Source organism: Glossina fuscipes, unplaced genomic scaffold (assembly GCF_014805625.2).
Source record: "Glossina fuscipes isolate IAEA_lab_2018 unplaced genomic scaffold, Yale_Gfus_2 0, whole genome shotgun sequence".
In the NCBI taxonomy this organism is placed as follows: domain Eukaryota; kingdom Metazoa; phylum Arthropoda; class Insecta; order Diptera; family Glossinidae; genus Glossina; species Glossina fuscipes.
This window is the reverse complement of record NW_023998414.1, coordinates 471,517-494,878: the sequence shown is the minus strand read 5'-3', so window position 1 is coordinate 494,878 and position 23,362 is coordinate 471,517. Positions and strand designations below refer to the sequence as shown.

General features: G+C 32.1%; 3 protein-coding genes across 3 annotated transcripts; 1 reads left to right on the top strand and 2 right to left on the bottom strand.

Annotated features, from left to right (window-relative positions):
* Nucleotides 1-987: 987 nt before the first annotated feature.
* On the bottom strand, nt 988-17,086 carry LOC119636042 (histone deacetylase 6). Its single transcript, XM_038031124.1, is given in 12 exon segments — nt 988-1,914; nt 1,916-2,115; nt 3,495-3,582; nt 3,692-4,312; nt 4,376-5,076; nt 5,142-5,842; nt 5,916-6,050; nt 6,171-6,307; nt 6,418-6,601; nt 13,130-13,260; nt 13,353-13,562; nt 16,940-17,086. Coding segments are annotated over 12 exon segments (3,414 nt in total). The 5' UTR covers nt 16,943-17,086; the 3' UTR covers nt 988-1,611.
* Nucleotides 17,087-18,834: 1,748 nt separating this feature from the next.
* On the top strand, nt 18,835-20,753 carry LOC119644725. The gene has a single exon (XM_038044443.1). It carries the CDS (start codon nt 18,864-18,866, stop codon nt 20,751-20,753), a length of 1,890 nt encoding a protein of 629 aa, XP_037900371.1. The 5' UTR covers nt 18,835-18,863.
* A 558-nt stretch (nt 20,754-21,311) lies between these two features.
* Nucleotides 21,312-22,744, bottom strand: LOC119640574 (transcription initiation factor TFIID subunit 8). The gene is made up of 5 exons (XM_038038710.1): nt 22,480-22,744; nt 22,138-22,424; nt 21,931-22,078; nt 21,751-21,873; nt 21,312-21,688 (listed from the first exon to the last, which is right to left on the bottom strand). The coding sequence occupies exons 1-5, from the start codon at nt 22,622-22,624 to the stop codon at nt 21,390-21,392; spliced, it is 1,002 nt and encodes a 333-aa protein (XP_037894638.1). The 5' UTR covers nt 22,625-22,744; the 3' UTR covers nt 21,312-21,389.
* Nucleotides 22,745-23,362: the final 618 nt, after the last annotated feature.

Sequence of the window (23,362 nt, the reverse complement as noted above, 5' to 3'; positions counted from 1 at the left end):
GCTTTGCCATTTAACAGAGTTTCTTACGACTGCTTTGCCACTTTAACCGCTTTGTCATGTTAACAGAGTTTTTTACTAGTGGGTTGCCACTTTTAGGTGTGTAAGGTTTTACTCGAAATTTTACTCAAACGAAGTTTCAATTTTCTTTTCGCGTAGGGCGCAATGAAGCTTCCCAACACACATATGCAATTTCCTAAAAATGCTCGAATCTCTTGCCTTTTGTTTACATTTGCTGAACAATTGAAGCGATTGTCTGGTTATTTCTGAGTAATGATCATGTTTTTATTTGTTCTTTTTTAAAGCTAACAGTCAACGATGTAAGGAATTTTGCTGGGTTTCCCAAATTAAACGGAAAACTCGCATATCCTAACGCCTTGGTTTCTATCATTGCACTAATTTTGAGAAGCGGACAAACAATCGCAATGAAATGCAGAAATTACAGCCCTTGGCCTAGGTTCAAAAGGTGACCACTTATTGCACGAATTCTCTATTTAGGAGAAGTTTATAAAAGATCTCATAAAGGATTTTATGAAAAATCAATTCAATCATCAAGCTAGAAAATCCCAATGTGAGAAACGATCAAAAAAAAAAAACGGCATTTCATGAAAATATCCACCACAAGCAAACAAACAAACAAATACGAATAGAGCGAATTGAACGGCTGGTTGCACGGCTTAAGTTTCTTTCATTTAATTTAGCAGCGATTGGCGATTGATTTAGAATAAATTCATGATTAAACAATATCCCGGCAAATAAATAAAAAAAGTTTATGTTCTTCTGCATTTTAATAATCATCCACATAGTAGTTAGTGCGACATTATTTTATTTATTTACTGTGAATGAATCTTTAAATGATTTGTCTTCTGAAACTTACTAAAACTAAAAGTACATACTACGACGATTCATTTCGGTTTTTTTTTTTTTTTTTTTTTTTGCATCGTTTATTTAATACTTAAAACAAAAATTTTCTTTATCTTTTTGTTTTTGTTTTTTGTAGTTGCTAACGCTACCGAATAATTTAAACACGAGTAAGTTTTGAAATACTTATAAATTATTTAGCAAATATGGAAGTTATATAGTAGTCTAAGTGATAATTATTATTATTATTTTTCTTTGTTTTTAGTTAATTAATTTTAAGTTATATAGAAAATATTAAAAAGAAGAAAAAGTTGTTCTTTATATTATTAGAAAATTTATACATACGTTTGTGTACTTAAATACAAATGTCATATAATATAACACATTGGTCAATTAAAATAAAAAATTAAAAAAAAAAAAATTAAATTATAAAAACCTAAATACATTATAAATTACAATAATTTATGTGAAAGGGTTACACGTATTATCAAATATGAATAATATGCTAATCTTTATTTATTATTTGTGGACGCTGGGTGCTGCTGTAATAGATAAGGGGTAAGGACTAAAGAAGCCACAACAATGTAATAAAAATATTTATCAATGTGCCATGAAATAGTGTAAAATTTTTAAATATAAACGTTGCACTAAAGGCCAAACGTATTCAATGATATATTGAAACACTGGACGCAGAGACGGAAACAGCATACATATATGATGCTGTACTGCCTCAAGCAGTACAATAGCCAAATGTCAGTTATTATCTTGTTCATTATTGTCATTGTCAAGATTGTTATTCGTGCTATTTCTATGATTACTTCTGTTGCTATTGTTGTTATTATTATTATTATTATTATTATTAATAATATGACAATTGCGGTGGTGATTGTTCTCTATATTTAATTCGATATAATAAGCATTCCTTCCGTCCTCTATTACTTCTACATCTTGTCTATTGTTTACATAATCATCGCTCTTATCACTATCATATGAGTATAACATATCTTCGCCGAACTTATGACGATGCGCCAAATTCTTATAAACGTGTAATTTTTTTGTTATCAATATAAGCTTCACAGGGATAACACCATACCGATAAATCACTATAACTTAACGCCAATGGATGCGAGGTATTCAGATTATGATATAGCATATGTTCGTTAACGTAACGGCCGCATAAAGTCTTTTGACACGTTAAACACATCCAATTTTCGGCCGTTGATAAGCATTCGCAACAGGTCAAAGTCGTGTTTATATCTATAAAACAAAAAAACAAAAAAAAAAAAAACAGAATAAAAAAAAAATATGTAAATAAATAAGAAGAAAAGTTAAATATCAAATAAATTGAGAAATAGAAATATATATGTATACATATAGATAAATTACTGATAAGAAGAAGCTTTAATATATATATATATATATATATCAATAAAAATAATTAAACAGTTATCCTTGTCTCCATTGAATCGAATGACATTCATATTTACCATGCCTTAGATACGAAAACGTAAAAGGAAATCAAATAAATTGTAAACTCAAAATACCTCCAAGTATAACTTTTCCGAAAATTTCTGCTATATACACAATAGATATCGAAAATCAGTCAAACATTGTCAATGTGGCTGCAGGCAAACCAGGCTAGGTTAACTATCGGAAGCGAAGAAGACGTCTTTTTCATTAAATTTTATTTATTTACAAGTAATCACACACACATACATAGTGGCAAGACTTGATATAAAAAAAGTGTTCAACTAGACTTCGCTAAGCGCTTGAACTTTTTCCAATATTTTACAATTTCTTCAATTTGGCAGTTTGTGGGACGAACACACTCCACTTCGAACAAGAATTATAAATCAATTATTGATTGAAAAGTTTCGTATAAAACAGTTCTCATCTTCTTTTTTTTGTTTCCTAAGTTCTTTCTCGAAAACTCAAAGTATATGACGAACTGTTTAGAATCTTTTGTGTAATTTTTTTTTTTTTTTAATTTAAACCCCTTTATAACTGTCTTATCATTAGGTATATATTAACAATTATTTCTTATACAATTTTGTCTCAGCGCTGGTAGCTCATTACAAAGGCTTATGATCCAAAACAAAAGTTATAAAAATTGTGAAATTGAATTGCATTAAGCATAACAGCAGTGAATAGGGTCAGGCGCATCCACTACATATTTGAAGCCGACAGCGCATAATTTGAGAAAAGAATGTAGAAAAGAATCGAAGGCCAAGAAGATGGACTGTTTAATTGAACTTGAATTTGAACTTTCGTTCGAACAACACGACAAACAACGACAAATCAACACACAAATTGATAGATATTAAAAAAAAAAAAACAATGACATTTATCCACGATCATCCAATAATCTTAAAGTAAAGATAATAGCAATAATAAAAAGATATTGTTATTGAGCAGCATTCGAACACTAATAGTTAAAAGCTGAATTCAGTTAAGATATTGTTGTTCGTCATTAAAGACAAACGCAAAAATGTCAAACAAATGATAAAAGATAAAAAGCAAGAAAATATTAAAGTGAAAATTAAAAAATCTATCAAAAGTATATAAGAGAAAAAAACTACAAAGCAAACAACTTCTACATAAAATTCAAAGAGCAAAAGACAGGTGTGTGCGCTTACATTTTGGTGCTTCTTCGGGCTGCAACTGAGACAGATGAGGGCAACTTTTTAAGGGAACGACGGCAAACATTTCATTATTTTGTAAGGCCTAAAATGTGAATGTTTTCAAGAGAGAGAGAGAAAGAAAAAAAAAAAAAAAAAAAAAACACAACACAAAACTTAAACTTAATTTATATAAAATTAATCGCGCAATTTACCTGTTCATGATCTGTGAGAAATTCTGTTAAGGTTTTTACTTTTACCTTCGGTTTGCTGCCACTAGCTGCCAATAATACATCATCGCCACCATCTCCTGAACCACCAGCTGCGCCCTGCACGTCATCCCTTGTGATATTTAAATTTTGCAAAGTTGCAGTAAGAAAATCCTCATTATTGTTCTCGTTCGAACAGCTGTCCGGTAAGCGTTTACCAAAAGTTAAACATTTCCAATACCGTTGCTGTATACTTATGCATTTCTGCAATGTCTCCAAACAGCTGATATACGCTACGGTGGGTGGACGTGAGACCGAACCATTAAATTGCACTGGCGGTATAGGATCGCCCAGTAAAGATTTTGTGCACATGGTCATCGCATAAGAAATGGAATTAACATTATAACCACCTTCAAGGCAGACAACAACGCGACCATTCGCTAATGCTAATAGCCAATGAGTAAACAAGCCATATGCCTCTGGTGTAACCTTGCAACCGCCGAGAGGATCACCGATAGCAGCATCAAACCCGGCCGATACCAAAACCAATTGCGGATCAAATTCATAAGCAATTGGCATAATTATATGCTGGAAAGCTAAAACATATTCCATATCGCCCATGCCCTTCTATAAATAATTATATATATGTAATAGCTATGTGCGTAGAATGATTAAAAATGAGTTTATTACCTTATTCCAGGGTATGTTAACGTTGAAACCAATACCGGGTCCCTTGCCAACTACATCATAGTCGCCATCTTTACCTTTAGGAAAGAATGAACCATTATCATAACGATGCACACTTATATATAAAACATTCGGATTTGATTCAAATATATGCTGTGTGCCATTTCCATGATGTACATCCCAATCAACAATTAAAACGCGTTTCAATCCATGATCTCTGATAGCATAAAGAGCAGCTATGGCGACATTATTAAATATGCAAAAACCATGAGGTTCATCAGATTCAGCATGATGACCGGGTGGTCGTACAATGCAAACGCCACAACGCGCTTCTCCTTTAAGGACTTTATCTATAACTTGTAAAACAGAACCGGCAGCCAAGGTGGCACAATCGAATGTCTTAGGATGAAAATAAACTGAATTATATTTTGCGCCGATGTCCTGTAATTCACCTTTGTCACCAATACGTCGTATTAAATTCACATGGGCCCTTGTATGAGCCAAGCAAATTTCATCGGTGGTAGCAGAACGTGATGATAATTGCTGCATACGTTCAAACAGTTTGTATTCATTATGCATTTCATAAATCTTACGTATACGTTCCGGTTGTTCAGGATGACCTTGCTCATAAGTGTTACTATGCTGCAGCATCAGCTCATCGTAAACATAACAAACACGTACGCGAGGTGAAAATAATTTCGTTTCTAAAAAAAAGAAGAGACGACTATTACAAGAGTCGATGTTTTTACAACAATTTTATTTATTTTACCAGCCTTAAGCCTTTGTAAACGCAAACTATACTTTTCCTCGATTTCAGGCGGCAGACTAGTTGCTGTGCCGCGCGTTGGAAATCTTTCAGGCAGTGGTGGTCCTTCGATAAAAACGCGATTAATTTTGTGCAAATTTAGTTGTGGATTAACGTTATTCAATTCCTCCATTGTGTACGTATCCTGTAATTGCAAGCACTTCCAATATGGACGATGAGCATAAATGCAATTCAATATCGATTCTTGTACGGATGAGCAAGGCGGCTCCAATTTTTCAACTAACATAGGACAAGGTTCTCCCAGTAATGCTCTTAATGTTAGAGCCGCCCCTTCTGCGAGCGAGTCCAGACAATAGCCACCCTCTAGAACTACAGCCAAACGTGAATTTGCTAACTTTAACAATGAATTTATCAAATGAGGATAAAATGCCGGCGTTACTTCCATTTCTCCTTCAGGACAACCCAAGGCAGCATCGTAGCCAGCCGACACAATAATTAAATCAGGTTGAAATTCAATAGCTACCGGTATTAGTATTTGCTGAAATATGGCCAAGTAATCTCCATTGCCCATTCCAGTCTTGTTCAAAGGCAAATTGAAATTATAACCTAAACCGGGCCCACAACCGATCGCATCAAAATCCGATTCCTTTAGATTGGGCCAAAAACGACCATATTCGTAACGATGTATGGAAAAATAAAGAACTCTAGAGATAATCCAAACAAAAAACTTATAGCAGTTGGTCGCTTCAAAAAAAAAAAAAATGCACCCAAACTTACCTAGAATCATGATAGAAAAATCTCTGGGTACCTTGTCCATGATGTATATCCCAATCGATAATCATAACTTTATTTAATTTTAGGACATCTAAAGCATACTGTGTAGCCAGTGCTACATTATTAAAGAAACAGTAACTGAAAAAAAATAAAAAATAAAACGGAATAAAAGATAACCAATCCATCAATAGGTGTTGTGCTCGGGGTCTATATTTTTTTAATTAATAAGCAATAAAATTAAATAAAACGCAATCATACCCATTAAATTCAGCTTTCATTGCATGATGACCGGGTGGCCGTATAATAGCCATACCATTTTGTATGCTACCGTTAACAATATTTTCAATTAAATCTATCGTTGAACCAACTGCTAATAGAGACAACTCAAATGTGGACTAAAACAAAAAAAAAAAAAAAAAAAAAAACAAAAAAAAAAAAACACAAAAAAAGGAAAATGAATACATTTTTATATCTTCTGCTAAGCCTTAGTTGTTGTAATGGTTACCGGATGTATATAGATGGAATCAAATTTCGAACTTAAATCTTCCATTTTTGTCTCGTCTCTATCATCTGATGTTTGTTCTAATAATTTATAATGTTCTTCGCTATGTAATAGCATTACTTCATCTTTAGTGGCACGACGGGATGATAACAGTTTACAGCGAGCTATTAAATTCAATTCACGGCAACTGCAATATAAAAATATACATTATTTATACATTTATACATTATGTAATACACATAAATATATATATATTATTTAAATAAAGTCATAAAAACTATTGCTATTAGAAAACAAAAAATGCATTAAATATATTTTTTACGCTACAGATGAAACACTAACAGTGTTCACATATATTTATTTCCCGCTTTCGATTGCGAAAATATTCATCTCGGAAACACAGTCGGGAACAAGTTTCCAAATGGAAACTTTCATCTTTTCCGAACATTACAATTTTATTAACATTATCAGGCGAGGCAATAGTAGTAATGAGTGCAAATGAGTCTACTAAGTTACAGGCAAACCTGTTTTTGTGCGGTATTTTTTATGCGATTCTTTTTGTGCGATACTTTTTTTTGTGCGACTCTTTTTGTGCGATTCTTTTTTTTGTGCGGTATATGAATATCGACACATTGAATTTCGCCGAGAGGTTAGGTCAATCTGAACTGTGTTGGTATCACTTTTTTTGCTATCAGTGTGTATATACACATTGCAACAGCCATTTTCATACCTATTGCATCAGTCAATTTCATTAGGCATGCTCAATGTTCTTATGCATAAATTGCATCAGCCAATTTCATTGGCTCATGCTCAATGAAAGACAATTACATTAGAAACTAAAATTGCAATATTAAATAGACTAGCAGATGGTGAAGGATCCACAGCTCTTGGTAAAGAATATAAATTAGGTGAATCCACTATAAGAGCAATACAAAAACGTGCAAGTAGAATGAATGAATCTAAAAATTCTGCAACAAACGAAAGTGGTAAAAGAATATCATATTCTAGAAATATTTTAATAGAGAAAACGGAAAAGGCCCTCATATTTTGGATTAACGACTCAACTCGAAAACGAATCTCCATCGACGGAGATTTAATTAAGGAGAAAGCTAAACAATATTTCAATCAGCTGAAGGATTTAGAACCGTCTAGTTCCTTCAATTGTGTATATCTGGCGTCTCGCGACGTTTACAAACAGCTGACCAAACGACCGTCGTCGCAAAAACTTATCACCGACTACATGTTAACAAAAAATAAATCAACTATAGTATCTTCAAGTGACGAAAGCGATTACGAACCAGTTCATCGCAAAAATATGCGCGTTTTGAACTACGACGAGTAGTATTGAATTATGTACATTTTGAAAATTTCTCCTTGTTTAAAATTAGAAATTAAAATTTTTTTAAATGTTTCAATGTGTAATTTAATTTTTTTTTTTGTTTGGAAAGCACTTTCTTGCTATTTCGTGAAGCTTTGACATATTTTCTAAGTGAGACTTTTTTTATGCGGTCCCTCTCTACCGCATAAAAAAAATTTTCTTTAATATGCTGTGAACAATTATTTCTTATAGCTATTTATGAAGTTTTTGAATATTTTTTTTTTGTGCGATTCTTTTTCTGCGGTCCCTATCTACCGCACAAAAACAGGTTGGACTGTATTAGGTTTTTTTGGAATACGGTAAGTAAAGGAGGTCTGTCTATCTATCGATTCCGATTTCCGCCAAGAGCACCTAAACGACATAACAAAGAAAGAAGAAGAAGAAAGAAACCTATCTCGATATTGCGAACAGTCAGATATCTATATGGAGGCGAAACTATGCGAATTATCGCAGGAGCAAAGACGCATCGCATCGACTGCCTGAAAATTTTTTACTTATTAATTCATTTCTTTTCGCATACTCAGCGAGTTAGCTACAAATAGCTATCAGCTTGTGTATAAAGTAATTTACGACTTAAAGAATATGAATCTTATGCTATAAGTACCAATCAGTTCTTTGGAAGACGTCGCGGGAGACGCTTTTTAATTATAATATATCTTTCGATCGCGTTAACGCAACGATCCGAAGCGTCAGTTTTTTTTTTTTTAATTTTGTCTTCAAATTCGAGAGCTCCTCTGTAGACATACTCTGCTGCACATAATTTTCAATTCGTTAGAACGAAAAACAAATTTGTAAGAATTTCATCCGTTTTGTCAACGAATTACAAATGAAATTTATGTAGCGATAGAAAAGAAAGTGTGAGAAAGACTCAGACTTTGCTTCTAATAGGAAAATTGATGCAAATTTTAATATAATTAATAATTACTGTTCAATTGTTACAATTGTTTTCGCCTGTTAATTATTACGCAAAGTATATTAGATTTGAGTTTATGTTGTTATGTTTGATTCCCTATACCTACATCTGTGATACAAGGCCCCCGAAGCAGTTGAAGCAAAATTCATCTTTCATTATACCATTCGATTCAGAATGATTTTTTCAATTGATTTAAGCTTGTCTGTCCGTCTGTCCGTCTGTCCTTCTGCACCTTGCAGCAATAAAAAATTGTAAAATTTTATTATTACATATACTTCATCAATTGACGAGAAACAATAACATACATACACCTATGACTTTTTTATTTTATAAGTTGCAATACATATATAAGGCACTTATCATGAATAGTGAATATGATTTTTCCAATTGAAATCGCTACGAGATATTGCTGGTAATATGAATGAAGAACACTTTGAGTGCAAAGGTTTAAATTTATTGCACGAAAGCATATAGAGAAATTTATAATTTAATCTAAATTATTTAAATTTAATTAACTAAAATTGATTGAATTACGCGACTTTACTTAAGTACATAAGTTAAACTAGTTTATTGGTAAATATTTAATATTTTTTATAGATTAAAACTATTGTGCAGCAATCAATCCATTTTGTGGGATATTTTTTGTGAAAATGCTAGAAAGACTCGAAACATTTCAAACAAAGTTCATTGATTTATATCTTCTTTTTTTTTTTTTTTTTTTTTGTTTTTGTAAAACAAAACGCTATTAATTTAATATTTGTCAGATTATTGCATAGGCGCAATAGCGAAACAGGTTACGTATACACCTGTGATTATAAATAATGAATATATATATATATATATATTAAACGCATATATTTTCCATATACAATGTGTTGAATGCTCCTCTAACACAGTCCCGCTTATTCGCTGATTGTTATTATTATTGCCAAGTACTTATCTTATTATATTTAAATTGAAATCAGAAATGATATAAGCAACCACCATTCTATATTCTATGAAATCTAAGATTTCCTATAACTATATTCAATTTTGTACGATGGTTATCATTTAATATTTCTAGGAAAGTCACATATAGTCACATATAGTTATATTCAAAACGTTTTAGTAAGTAAGTAAGTATATTACCATTTATATTATTGAAATGGAATTTTTTCCCATTATTTAGCATCAATTAGCTTAAGTGAGTGCAATCACATTTTTTTCTCGTTTATCCAAATTAGTTTACACAACTTGTATGCATAAACTTTTTTACAACTTTACTGTAAGTAGACTGACTAATTGTTAACATTAAGATAAATACATATATGAAATTTTTGAACTTAAACTAATAAAAGAATGGAGAAGCCATCGTAATTAATGGTAATTAATCAAATCATGCCCAATAGACTCAAAATTGTAGTTTATAGTTTACATACACATCTCAAATTTGAAATCTTACATATTTCCATATTAATTATGCAAATAATCATATGTCCTCCAAAAAAAGAAGATCTTATAAGAGAAGCCGATATCAAGTTTCTTTAAACAGTTACGTGGACGTACTTCGAAATTGTATTGAAGTATTATCTGAAATACAGGCGATATACGGCGGTATATATAGGATGTACATCTATATAACAAACAAATAGCAGCTTACCCTAGTGGCATGCCGGGTGTCAAGACACTCGGTACAAGTCAATTATATCTGCTTTCTAATTTTTTTTTCTTTTCTCTTCTTTTCAATTCAATTTATAATGAATATGAGCTAATTAATTAATTAATTATACCTTACATCACTTGTGATACGGGATATCTTATATATATATATATGTTTGTGCGAACGTTTGCAACATCCAGAGTCCACTTAAGATGGACCCAACTTTTATTATACCCACTGTTTACTTAAACCTGTTTGTATGTTTGTGTCTGATATCTGTCGATATAAATTTGTGTTCAACTTACAGGTCGCCTAATATATAAGATATTCTGATGAAATTATGATTGATGAAACTGTACACTGACGCAATAATTAACACTATCGAAAATGATTCGAATCGATCTATTTTTTTTGACCCACTCCATCATATAACGCCTGCGTTTGAAACCTTTGAAAATATTACAATTTTCAAAATTTTTTCGTCAAAACTCGTTATGTAATAGCATTTCGACATTCTAAATTAGTGTAAGTAATTTGGCTTGCCTATGGCAATTTTTTGAACCCGCTCTCATATGATCATTCTTACGAAAACTGCACCTTTATAAGGTAAAAAAATTTAATTTTCAATATTTCATGGTGAAATTTGGTTCATAATAATGAATCAGAAAGGGAAATCAATTTTAACAAATTTGGACAAAATAAATCTATTTTTTGGATACGATCGTATATTAGGATGCTCACGGCATGCAAGCCCTGATGTACCAAAAAATCATTGGTTGTTGTTTTATGACGAAAATTTGACATAATATATGTATAGTCACACGTGTGCGTATATCTTGGACCCCAGTTCATAGTTCAAGATTTCTCAGGCAAAAAGTTGTAATTTTTTATATTTTATGATGAAAATTGGTTCATAGTAGCAAAATAAACCAAAAAAAAAATTAATATTAGGAAATTTGGATCACTTAGGCTTATTTTTTTAGACCCTAACGTGGTTAACCCTAAAATGATTATGATCAAAAGCATACCCTTACATAGAGAGAAAGCATAATTTTTAGTTTTCCATGACGGAAACTAACTGAAAAACAATAAAATTCTTGGGAAATAAATCATTGCATGAAAATAATATATACTGTGTAATGTACGGCTATCAAAACGAGCGAATAATTGCACTAGGGAAATTCGTGTAGGGCATATAATGCTCAGCCTTGCCCGACTATAACGTCCTTATAATTGATTTTAATAATATTTTCTTACTTATTCAATCATTCAACGGAAATTAAATATAATCTAATTCTTGTTTATGATACTCATGTAATACATAATTACAATCAAGTAAAAACAATATAGTGGAACAAGGTCCACCATAAAATACTCGACACCACACTACAGGTATTCATGTAACGTCTTTTCAATATAAGGCAATATCCAGGAAGTGGTCGAAAATATGGTCCCGATTCGAGTCATTTTTAGCAGCGTTCGTGTTTGAGTCAAAACATGTCGGTATACCGAATTTCGTCAAAAAATATCTCAAAAACTGCGACCTAGAAACTGAAAAACAAAAACAAAAAAAAAAGAAAAACAGACAGGCAAGCGTTTCGGAATCGTTTTCGGTATCATAAAAGTGTAGGTAGGTCTATATTAAGCCTTCCAAGTGTTGCACACATATATATATACGCACAAGCTTAATATACCCTTATACAACGATTAGTGTAGGGCATAAAAATAGTTATGCTTTTTTATATTTGAAGACATGAAAACTTCATCCTCACCTATGCAAAATATCGAGAGGTAATTTTAATGAAAATTCACTGTAAGATGGGGATAAACTCATTTTGTTTTTTTCATATTGTATGTGGCACCCAAAACGAAACTTCAGAGAGGCCCTATAAAGTATATATATACTTTTTGATCAGCGTGAAATTCTGAGATGATTTAGTCATGTCTGTCCATCTGTATCTGCGTGATGTTCGCTGTTGGCACTCTCCCGATTGCAACAACAAAGGTATCCACTTTAAATTTGGTAAAAGCATTGGAAATTTCTGCACGCAGGTTGGTATTGAAAATTGGCCAAATTGCAAAATTGGTGAAAGCAAAAGCCCGGAATGGAGCATAAGCTGAACGCAACTCCGTTTTTCGTAACAAAAATTTGTGGGTTTCTACACGTTAACTCAAAAATTTTATATATGTAAAAGCTAGAGAGCCGACATTTTTCACTTTATTTTTATAAAATATTCTGCTCTTTACGAGCAAAAAAATGGAAAACGTCCGCCATAGCCACACAAAAAGTTACAAGTGATTAAATTCTACTTTAACTTTTTTGAGATTTACTGCTTTATTTATCATATGGCAAACAAGATCGAATGTTTACAACTATTTTTGTACACTTCTTAAGGGGTTAATTTTGAAACGAATCTGATAGTCACCGCAATTAATATATTCTTAATAATACCAACGATGTGGGTATCAAATCGTTTAAGAAATGACAAATACACATATTCAGATGGACGGTCAGATAGAATTAAATTGACTTCAAATTAAGAAGAATATGATTTAAGTAGTCTCTGATAAATAAGTATGACGTATGACGTTCTAAAGGAAAAAAAATAAATTCTTATGTTGATGATAATTATAAAAATGTTTTTTCGCTACTAAGAAAGCATAAGATTTGTGAAATATAAATCAGAAATTCGAAACTTCGATTTGATTGTATTATTAGTGCAATAAACAATCAGGCGTTTTTATGCCCGAAACACAACACTTAGCACGAAATACAAATACTTACCGATCCATAACTCTTATAAAACGTTCTGGACATTCAAGATGTTTTTCGTCCCACAAACAGCGATGCTGTGACATAGATTCATCGTAAACTAAGCCGGTAGGCTTTTGCATTAAATGTTTAGCATTAACAGCCTGAAAAAAATTGGAAAAAAACAAAAAAAACAAAAAAAACAAAAATGAATAATACTTTCATTATAATTATTTCTTCACTATGGGTAACTTACATTTTGAAAAATATCCTTAACAGCATTTTCTTGCTGCGTTTGTTGTTGCATTTTTAATAATTTTGCTTTCCGCTTAGCTTCAAGTAGTGCTATGTTCGGTTTTCGATGTTCAACTAAATTGACAGTCGCAGCCGATGTTGTCGACTTAACCATTGCACGAGTTTGTATTTTAGCTTTTTGCGCTGCCCGTCGTGTAACAATGGGAGAGCTCTAAAATCAGATTATAAATGTTTATAAAGGAAATAAAAACGAAAGCATTGGAAAAACACTTGTGAGACACAAAATAATGAAACAACTTATTACTTTAAATGCTTATCAATTCTTTAAGACAATAGCAAACAAAATTAACTTTAAATTACATACAAGAAAAAAAAAAAAAAAAAAATTCTATGTAATCTAAGGCTTTTATGTCTCTGATAACGACATCATTTGCGGTAATAGACTGACTATCTATTTAATAATATAAACACAATCTGGAACAAAACAATAATTACTGTATTGTGACAATAAAGTATTGTATGACTACAAAATTTTAAGCTTTATTAAGTAATCATTAAAATCTGTCATCATTTTCTTTAAGCAAAAGTTTTTGCTTCTAATAATATACGACAACTTTGGCCAAATATTTTACTGTCATCTTTGTCTTAAAACACATAAAACCATTATAATGGTTTACGGTTCACTATTAAGTTCCCCTAACATCACTCAGATTAGTACAGTTATTCATATAATGATTTTTCAAAATATTGCATTATATGAGATACGTTCGAAAAAGTGGTCCGTTCCGAACGGTGTAAAGTTATATTTAAATTAAACTAGCAATGGCACGAACCAAAATTTTGTTTACAGAGATCTGTTAAGGCATTAACAGCACTTTGTTAAACGACATCTCGGAGGGATTTAAGTCAAAATGCAGTTAAAATAAAACTTTTCAAGAATTTTTTGTACAAAATATTATAAACAAAAGATGACTTTATGTAAATTAATTAATATGCGAAAGGAGTACATTTTTACACTCTGCCATAAATGAGATTGATAAAGCGAAAGTTTGCGGAGCTACTGTGGCCAAACCATGTCCCTTTGAAAAAATGAAACTAGCACAGAATGAATCCTCTATTAATAGCCTTTCCAGCGGTGTGCAGGTTATATTAAGTTTTACCCGGAGCATCTTTTTATGGGATTTTGAAAATTTCCGTACGAGCTAATATGCAAAAAATTTTAGTTTGTATCTTTGCTAATTATATTTAAATATAACTTCACACCCTCTCCGATCCGAAAGATTGTCAATAATGTTCGACCTTGGGCAAAATTATGGCGGTATATCAAAGTTAATCAAAAAATGTGTTAAAAATTTGCGACCTACAGGTTGAACACAAAAAAACAAGCGAACGGGCGGGCGAACAACCTTAGATCGATCCAAAAACTGATTCAGAAATCTGTGAATGAAAGGTGAGTGTGTTGCACACACCCGCACAAACTTAATATAGTCTTGCGTCGCAAATCGTGTCGAGTATAGAAAAAAAACCAATTAAAAAAATGCAAATTTTAGTACTTTATAAAATATTGGGCAGGCGTGACCGAATTTTTCCTCTTTTTTTTTTTATAATGACAGTATATGTCAAGCATGTCAAGACGCACTTCTTCAATTCAATCAATTCAATTTCTTTATACCCATCACCGAAGGACGAGGGGTGATACTCATTTTATTAAAACGTTTGCAACTCCCAGAAGGAAGCATTAGAGACCCCGTAAAGTGTATTATTCTTGATTAGCGTTAAATCTTAAATCGATTAAGAATGTAAACATCCTCCTGACCGCAAAAATGAAGCTATCAACTTTAAATTTGACAGAAACAGTGGAAGTGTTTTCACGTAGGTTGATATTGAAAATGGATCAAATCAGTCGAAGGACACGGCCACAGCACCACGTAAACTGGTAATTCCTCTGTTTTTCAAATGGAATGGAAAATTGGTTTTATTTTTGGGGCCTTACTCATTACCAAAAAAAATGCATTGAACTTTTTTATTTGTTCACAACAATATATCATTAAAAAATCCACCACGACTTTGAACGCACGGACGCGCACAATGGTTTCCTTGAAAACTCCAATTCAAGTTCACCTTAAATTTTGCATTTTTCGGCACTAGCCGACTGGTATTACTGGTTCAGATATAGGAAAGTAAATCTTTTGAACCAGGCGCACTATTACTGAAACCTAGTCCCCTGCACAGTGACAAAATATATCATATATTAAATTTTATTTGCAAAGAAGGTTAGTGCTTTAAAAATTTAACAAACCCACTTAACCCGACACCCGTTAATTATTAACTCACTAATAAGCTATTTGTTCTCTCGCTACTTGAATATTAGCAGTCAACCCCGCAAATTTAATCCAGAGTTGGATTAATTTTTACTCGCTTGCTTGTACTTATTTTACAAGTTTTTTTCAAACCTCTTTGAATGCTGGATATAAACTGATTGAATACATGGGACATATATATATAATTAACTCGCACCAGTTTTTGTCATTGTTGATGTCACGAGTACTTATTTGTTGCAAGTACGAAACTATGTAAATATGGAAATAGTTCTCTCTTCGCATACACCATCATCATCATCATCATCATCATCATCATCGTCCTCGTCGTCATACAATCATTATTTATTTTTTTCTTTTTGTTTGCCATTTACAAATACATGTTACGAGTGGGTATTAGATCTCCACCTCCACTACATAAAATAATTTATTGCATACGAAAAGGCTAGTTGTCTGGGTGTCCGTTACATGATTACTGCGTTTATTATTACGTCAAGTTACACATGGTTTACAATACTTTGCCAAGTATTTTATATCAGAAAATTGTAACACAAACCATCAAACGATAGAGTTATACTGCATTTGTCATTACGCTCGCAACTGTCAGTTGATGTAGCCATTAGAGCGTCTGTGCGATATATGCAAATACCATATCGACGCAACATTCTGTCAATTTTAGCATGTTCATCTGCGTCTCGCAACTCTTCAAAAACATATATTTATTATTATGCATCGCGGGCGGTGATGAGATAAGAATCCGCTTTTCGTCTTGATCACCAAGATACATACCCTTTATTCAGTCACAACCAACCTTCAAGGACTAACGAGATTACATTTAAATTTAATGTTGACTAGTCAAGGACTTCAAACACGATGAAATTGTTCAAAAATATCATTTTTGGGATGATTTCACGGATAAGTGTAATTTGTGTTAAACCATCAGGTAAAATAATATATATTTATATATACCTCTAGGGATATTTATCGATCTATATGTTACGTTTACAATTCGTTTGCTCTTTAATAGGAAAGAAGTCAAACACAAATGCACATTTGTACTACCCTCAATGCGACCCTCAATATTATGAAAATAAAGAGAAGAAGACAAGTCGCCTTCTCCATGAATAAAATCAAAATAAAGAGTTCTAACGAGACCTTGTTTAGTTTATATTATTTTTAGATTTTTTTCATTTTCCGGTTATGTTTACTATTTACATTTCTTTTTCGTTTTTTTTTTTTTTCACAAAGTCTCCAATAAACAACAACTTACCATTCTTAGGAAATTATGCGTTAATTATTGATTATAGGTTTTCTTTTTTTCGTTTGTATAGTAAATTCTGGCACGACAAATAAAAAATAGCAAATAGCGTCCCCGTTTAAGTAAAACACACCGGCCAACAACAACACCGATATAATTAGCACAAATTCATATGCACACCAAATAAAAAATAAATATTGCAAATTCAAAAAAAAAAAAAAAATGTTATTATATATTAATAATATGTGCGTGAACGAGACGAATTAAATATTTTCACAAAGAAATTTGTAAAAATTTTTTGAAAATTTGCTTAAATTATAAATTCCGAAGTAATTCTGATTAATAAAAAGTTGGGAAACAACAAACACAATATACATTACGGTTGTAATTTTTAGTTTTTTGTCTTTCACACACTTGTATGATTTTTCCTTCGTTTTTTTTTTTACTATTTCTAAGAAGGCATTCATACGCTCACAATTGATTTAAATTTCGCTATTTCTTGCATTAAGAAAGTGTAAGAAATTTCACATTTACTAAAAGACAACAATAATATGATGCGAGACGTATATTCTTAAGCAAGAGGGACATGGAATTCTTGTTGTTGTTGTGTGCTTTTAATGGTATTTCTTTTAACCGATTTCTTTTTCAAGTGGATTTTAATTAACAATATGACGAAATTACTTTATTGCTTTTAATAATTCGCCGCTCTTGTTTCAAATACATCACTTTTATGAAAAATAGAAACCACGACAAATCTTTTTTACATAAATTACGATATAATTGCAAATATTTGCAGAAAGTTATGTTCTACGATAGGCCAATAGAGACTATAGAAAAACAAAGCAATAGAGCTGCCAATATTTTTTATTAAAAACATAAAAAAGTTATCTATTATCTACATTACAAATTATTAGCTAAACATGTTTTTCATTATCGCTGTTATAAGTGAGTATAAGAAATATTAATGAAATATTTAAAAATACCAGCATTTTTATCGCGTTCTTTACACAACTCGGCTAAAAAATTCGACAAAAACGCTACAAAACTTTTCCAGAACTAAGCAGTTTTAACCTGGCTTCACTGTTGCAAAACATATGATTACCTAATTTTAAAACAAAACTAATTAAGGACGATACTTCTATTCTTAATAGCGCAAAAAAGTTAAATAATTTGGATGGTTCTCCATAACAATTTTCTTCACTTGTTTCAATTTTTTCATCGGTCGCTGACCTGCTGGATATCCAATAATGTGAGCACAATTTGACTAAGTACAACAAACCTAAATATCTGCTTAATTTCACATTTGCTTTAATTCGGGTACTTCAAAGTCATCATCAGTATCAGAATAGTTAACATTTAACAGTCCTTTGGCAAGTTTTTACATATCTATCTCTGGTAGATCTACTAATGTATTCGTATTGACGCTTAACATTGCTCTGTAAATAAGGATTGTTTTTTGTCGGCATTCTTAAGCTTGAACTTTATTCATTAGCCTGATTTCGAGAAATTACTATGTTAATCTCCATAATCTGCTTAAACTTTATGACACCATCGCGAACCTATTTTTTATATTGATTGCTCCATAATTTTAAAATAAATCGTCTTTAGTGCTTTTTTTTCATTTCTTACAAAACTAAATTTGGTATAAAGCAAAACTGCAAACCATATAATATAAAAAGTGTATATTAGCGTACGACAAACGTAAATCAGATAAATAATTTTAAAATTAAACACATTACTGTGTCAGCCCCCTGAAGCGTGCGGTTGGTTATACGGTAAGCACGGTAAGAATGAATCACAATAGGATTGCCAAATTGCTTTCATTCTTATACTCAATATCGTATTTCAAACAATATATATTCCATACAGTTGCAATGCTCTTTATATATCTACTTCTGAAGCTTTTTGTTTACAAACAAAAAGAAGAAAAAGGAATATGCTAACTCGTATTAAAAATGAAATTCCTGATTTCATTATTGAGTATCTAGTTTACTGTGACATTTTTGTGGATTATAGTAGACAAAAAACATGCTTGGTTCTTACCAAAAATTTAAAGTTTTTCGAATACAAGCAAAAGCAATTGGTAGCAAGTATTGACCTAGACCACACGTGCCTTCACAAGGTATTAAATAAATTAAAAAATTACACGGGTCCTAAATGTAAACGTTTGAAAGGCAGTGCGAGTGATGAACCTACTTCAAGTACGCAAACACCTTCTTATTCACTCATGGATGGAATAAGTTTCGGTAAATATGCTTATAATCTGATCAGTATCCAAAAAATTTATCTGTTAATCCAATGCTGGGATAAATTATTGATACTTCAACGCTTCAATAATTATTTAAAGGATTTTCAACTAATAGATGAATATGAAGGAGTGCTTTCGTTTAGATTAGTTCACGGTCCCATAAAATATTGTCCTGTATTGGAAATAAAGTTTGAAAATGGACGACTCTTGAAAACTGATTTTCAAGAATCTGTCAAAAGGAATACTGAAAATGAGTTTGTCGAACAACATTTGAATGATTCCGAGTTTAAACAACTTATGGACAATATACGTAGTGCCAAAACTGAATTGCAACTTCATCAGTCCATTACGGGGCGTACATTTCGACAATTGCACAATAAGTTGACGTTTGGAGTGCCTTACATACGCAGTCTAAAACTGGAAGAAAAACAATTACTGAGCCGTTGCGGTGACATATGGAAACGATTCACTTTGCACGATCATTTGGTGATAGGAGTACCAGTGGTAAATCAATCCTCGCCTCCTAATTTAACAATTTTAAGAAATCTTCAGCCCTTAATACAATTCGAACCATCGGAAAGTTGTATATTACATTGTGAATATCGTTTATACCAACTGAAACGCACTTTTGAAGAATTAGATTCAATCGAAGCTTTCCTAGAAACTGAAGACGTACAATTGCAGGCTAACGTGTGGTTGCCTGAGCAACACTTGCAGCTACTACCAGATTCATTTGCAATATTATTGATAAAATTTCAATTATCCGATATTATTAATTTAAACCGATGTCCTTTAATATTGACGTACGAAATCGTAAAAGATTTCCCTTTAACTCCTCACGAGGATAACAGTAAGGAAACGTACCCTCTTCAACTTGTGTTAGACACTCTGGATTTTTATCGCATATTGAACGAACAGCGCCAAAAGTATGAGATATCATTTAATAGGAAAACATTAAATCAAGACTTTCTAGCTATTGCCATGACTTCAATGGAGACGGTGCTAACATTTACATTTTGCAACCAATATGATTTAGACACTTTCTCCCGCCTAATTAAAGAAAAATATGATTTTGACAGTTGCCCAAACGACAGAAGAGAGCATGAAATGAAAACGGACCACGATGAAGAAGAACCTGAGGCCAAAACAAGTTTATCTACTGCTTCCATTTTTTATAATCGCAAGCCACAATCTCTTTGGTTTGGTTGTTTAGTTCTTTATCATTGTAGTCCCACAAGAATGGACAAAAGTAATCATCTAGAGACAGTTTGGAAATTCTATCATATTCATGTGGAAAAGGCGGTAATGTTTTTGAAGTTACTCTTTACTGATTTGGTAAACGGCAATTGCAATATCCTGAAAGTGGAAAGATCACCAGAACAAGTTCCAAAAAATTCGTTAATGGAATTTGAAAACGCTTTGCGTCTAGAGTTAGATGCCCTTCGCAACTTCTTATCTGCAAAGGCGGAAGAGTTCTCAAACACACAATTACAATTGTCAAAGAATTTTTTCAAATTACAACTACATACAGATTTAGTTCTGCAGAATGTGAATGCCGAGGGTGAAAGTTTAAATTAATATTGTACAAATTTTTGCAAATGAAAATAAAAAATTATAAATGCTTACATGATATAAATTGGTATACATAGGTTTTTTTCATATTGCCCTTATTTTTTCAATATTGACCAGGCGTCGTCGTCTTTATTCTCTTGTTGGAATCAATTTTTGATGTCAATGTCCAGTAACATATATGTTGGAGTGTACTATCGAAAATAACGATTTTATAAATTACCGTGAATTGGAGTAAAACATCCACAAGACTCAAGACGAGGAATCTTTAAACAATATTCATCTACGCAATTCTTTATTCGGATTGCTCCAAACATGTAGTGCGGAAATTCTTATTAGTAGGATTACACACCCACGAATAATAAAATATATGTACTTTACAGCTGTTATATATTATTTTAAAGTCCCTGAGATGAATTTAACTTCCTTGGTTATCGTTGCGTAAGTCAACATTGACAATTACCGATCAATGATCAATATATTTATAATGATAAAACATTAAAAGCAGTTTCAGTTCTCTACAGGCTTCGTTATAAATTTAGATTTCATCATTTGAGAAAAAGAGTTCTTCTGTTACTTTTATTAAGAACTTATTAAAAAAACATGTATAAAATTACATAAATCTAATCATAATCATAGCAATTTTTAATTAGCACCAGAGCCGTTGCTGTTGACGCCAGTAGTAGCAGTCACCAATAAAATAGGATCCGGCTTGGTCCGTTTCGGTAAAGTGGCAGCGCGCAGATATGGATTGTCTATATTCGGATTCTCCAAAATAGCTTTATTTGTAGTGGAATTAGGCTTTATGTCGTTTTCGGGTTTTATATCCTTTTCAGTTTTTTCCGATTTCTTTTCACTATCACCATTACTGCCACCATTACCGTCACCACCGCTACCACCATTTTGTATGTCTTCATCATTGCCGCTTTCATTCTCATCATCATCTGGAAGTAATTCTCATTAATTATATATATTTCTCTTTGATTATACATTTCACATAACGAACCTTTGCAATCTTCTGTACGATTGGCTACCAAGTAGTGATATTCAAGTTCCTCAAAATCAAACACTTGATCGGTGGGATTTAATGCGGCTAAATATGGAGGGAAGGCAGGTTTGCAGGCAATCACTAAAACAATCATGATTTCTTTTTAAAGACTGAGATGTAATTGGTTGCTTTACTTACAAGGAAACATATTATCTTCGGTATCGAACAGACTATGAGTTTCAGAGGTTTTGGCCAAAAATTTCGTTAACGCCTTTTCAATATCGCGCTTTTGCGTAGCTGCTTTTTCACGTATAGCTTCATATTCCGTAACAGGTTGTTTATGAGTCTTAGGCAAGAAAACATTTACAAGATCTATTGAATTTCAAGTTTAAATAAAGAAATTACCGGTGTCCTAACATAAGCATGCGGATCAGGAAACAATGGCAAATATGGTAAAATATATGAAGGATGTTGTGACTTTGTGCCGGCTTGTAAAAGATTTAACTGTTTTTGTTGCTGTTGTTGTGCTGGCATCGGTATGATTTGACGACCTTCTCGTTTGGCGAACGCTTCAATGCCTTGCAACGAAATACCCATATTTACCAAAGCGACTGTCACGTCACCCAATACGGGTATAGTTCGACCTGATAATTCGCAGTAACTGCGTGCCGACTGTCCCACCTCAACAAGCACTGAGGATATTTTGGTATATTAATTTAGAAAACACCAATTTTTGGTGGAACTTACTGCTTTGCAGCATTTCCGTCAAGGTTTCCAAGCATTCTTTGTCCACCGTTTGAAAGCCTTTTTCTACAAGAATATGAGAAACAGCTAAACCTAGAATTTTACGTCTAGCATTCCCTGTAGGTTGCATAGATTCTGGTTTTTCCATATTTTTTTTAATTTCAATTTGTACTGAACTTCAAGATGCAATAAAAACAAATAATATAAAAAAATATAATGAAAGGGGTAGGGAGGCAATACGAACATACTTAATGCATTTCTAAGACCGTAATTATAGACTTCTGCCAACTTTTCTCTTTTACCAGTAAGGTCAACGCAACCTTTCATGTTAAAATAACAGGCGATTTCAGTAAAATATACTGATGTCTTTGCTTCATTCGTAACAGAAATAATATTTTTACGATATGTATAGTATTGTGGCAGGACTGTAAGATAATATCAAAATTGGTATAGTGGATTTTAAAATTCTGAATTACATACAGGTATATTATTCTATACTTTATTGTAATGAATAATATATATAATATTTAGCCGAATTAAGGGCTTGCACCCTGAAAATATATATTTAATAATAATTGATATAGATGATTAGAAAAATGAATGTAGCGGCTTTATACTAAATATGTGCAACATAGAATTTTCAGTTTCAATTCTGTGCGTACTTTGTTGAAAATTAATGGAAATTTTAATTCCACAGAATGTCATGTTATCTGTGAATTTAATTAGTAAATTGATATCGTCGAAAGGTGAGGTAACCCTTTCTTTTTTATGTACATATTTTTGGATATGCGATCGAAATGGTTATTGTGAATAGTGGTTAAACAGTGCCGCCAATCGTAAGTTTGACAACTATAGCACCAAAAGAATTTAAAATTGACCTCTTTTA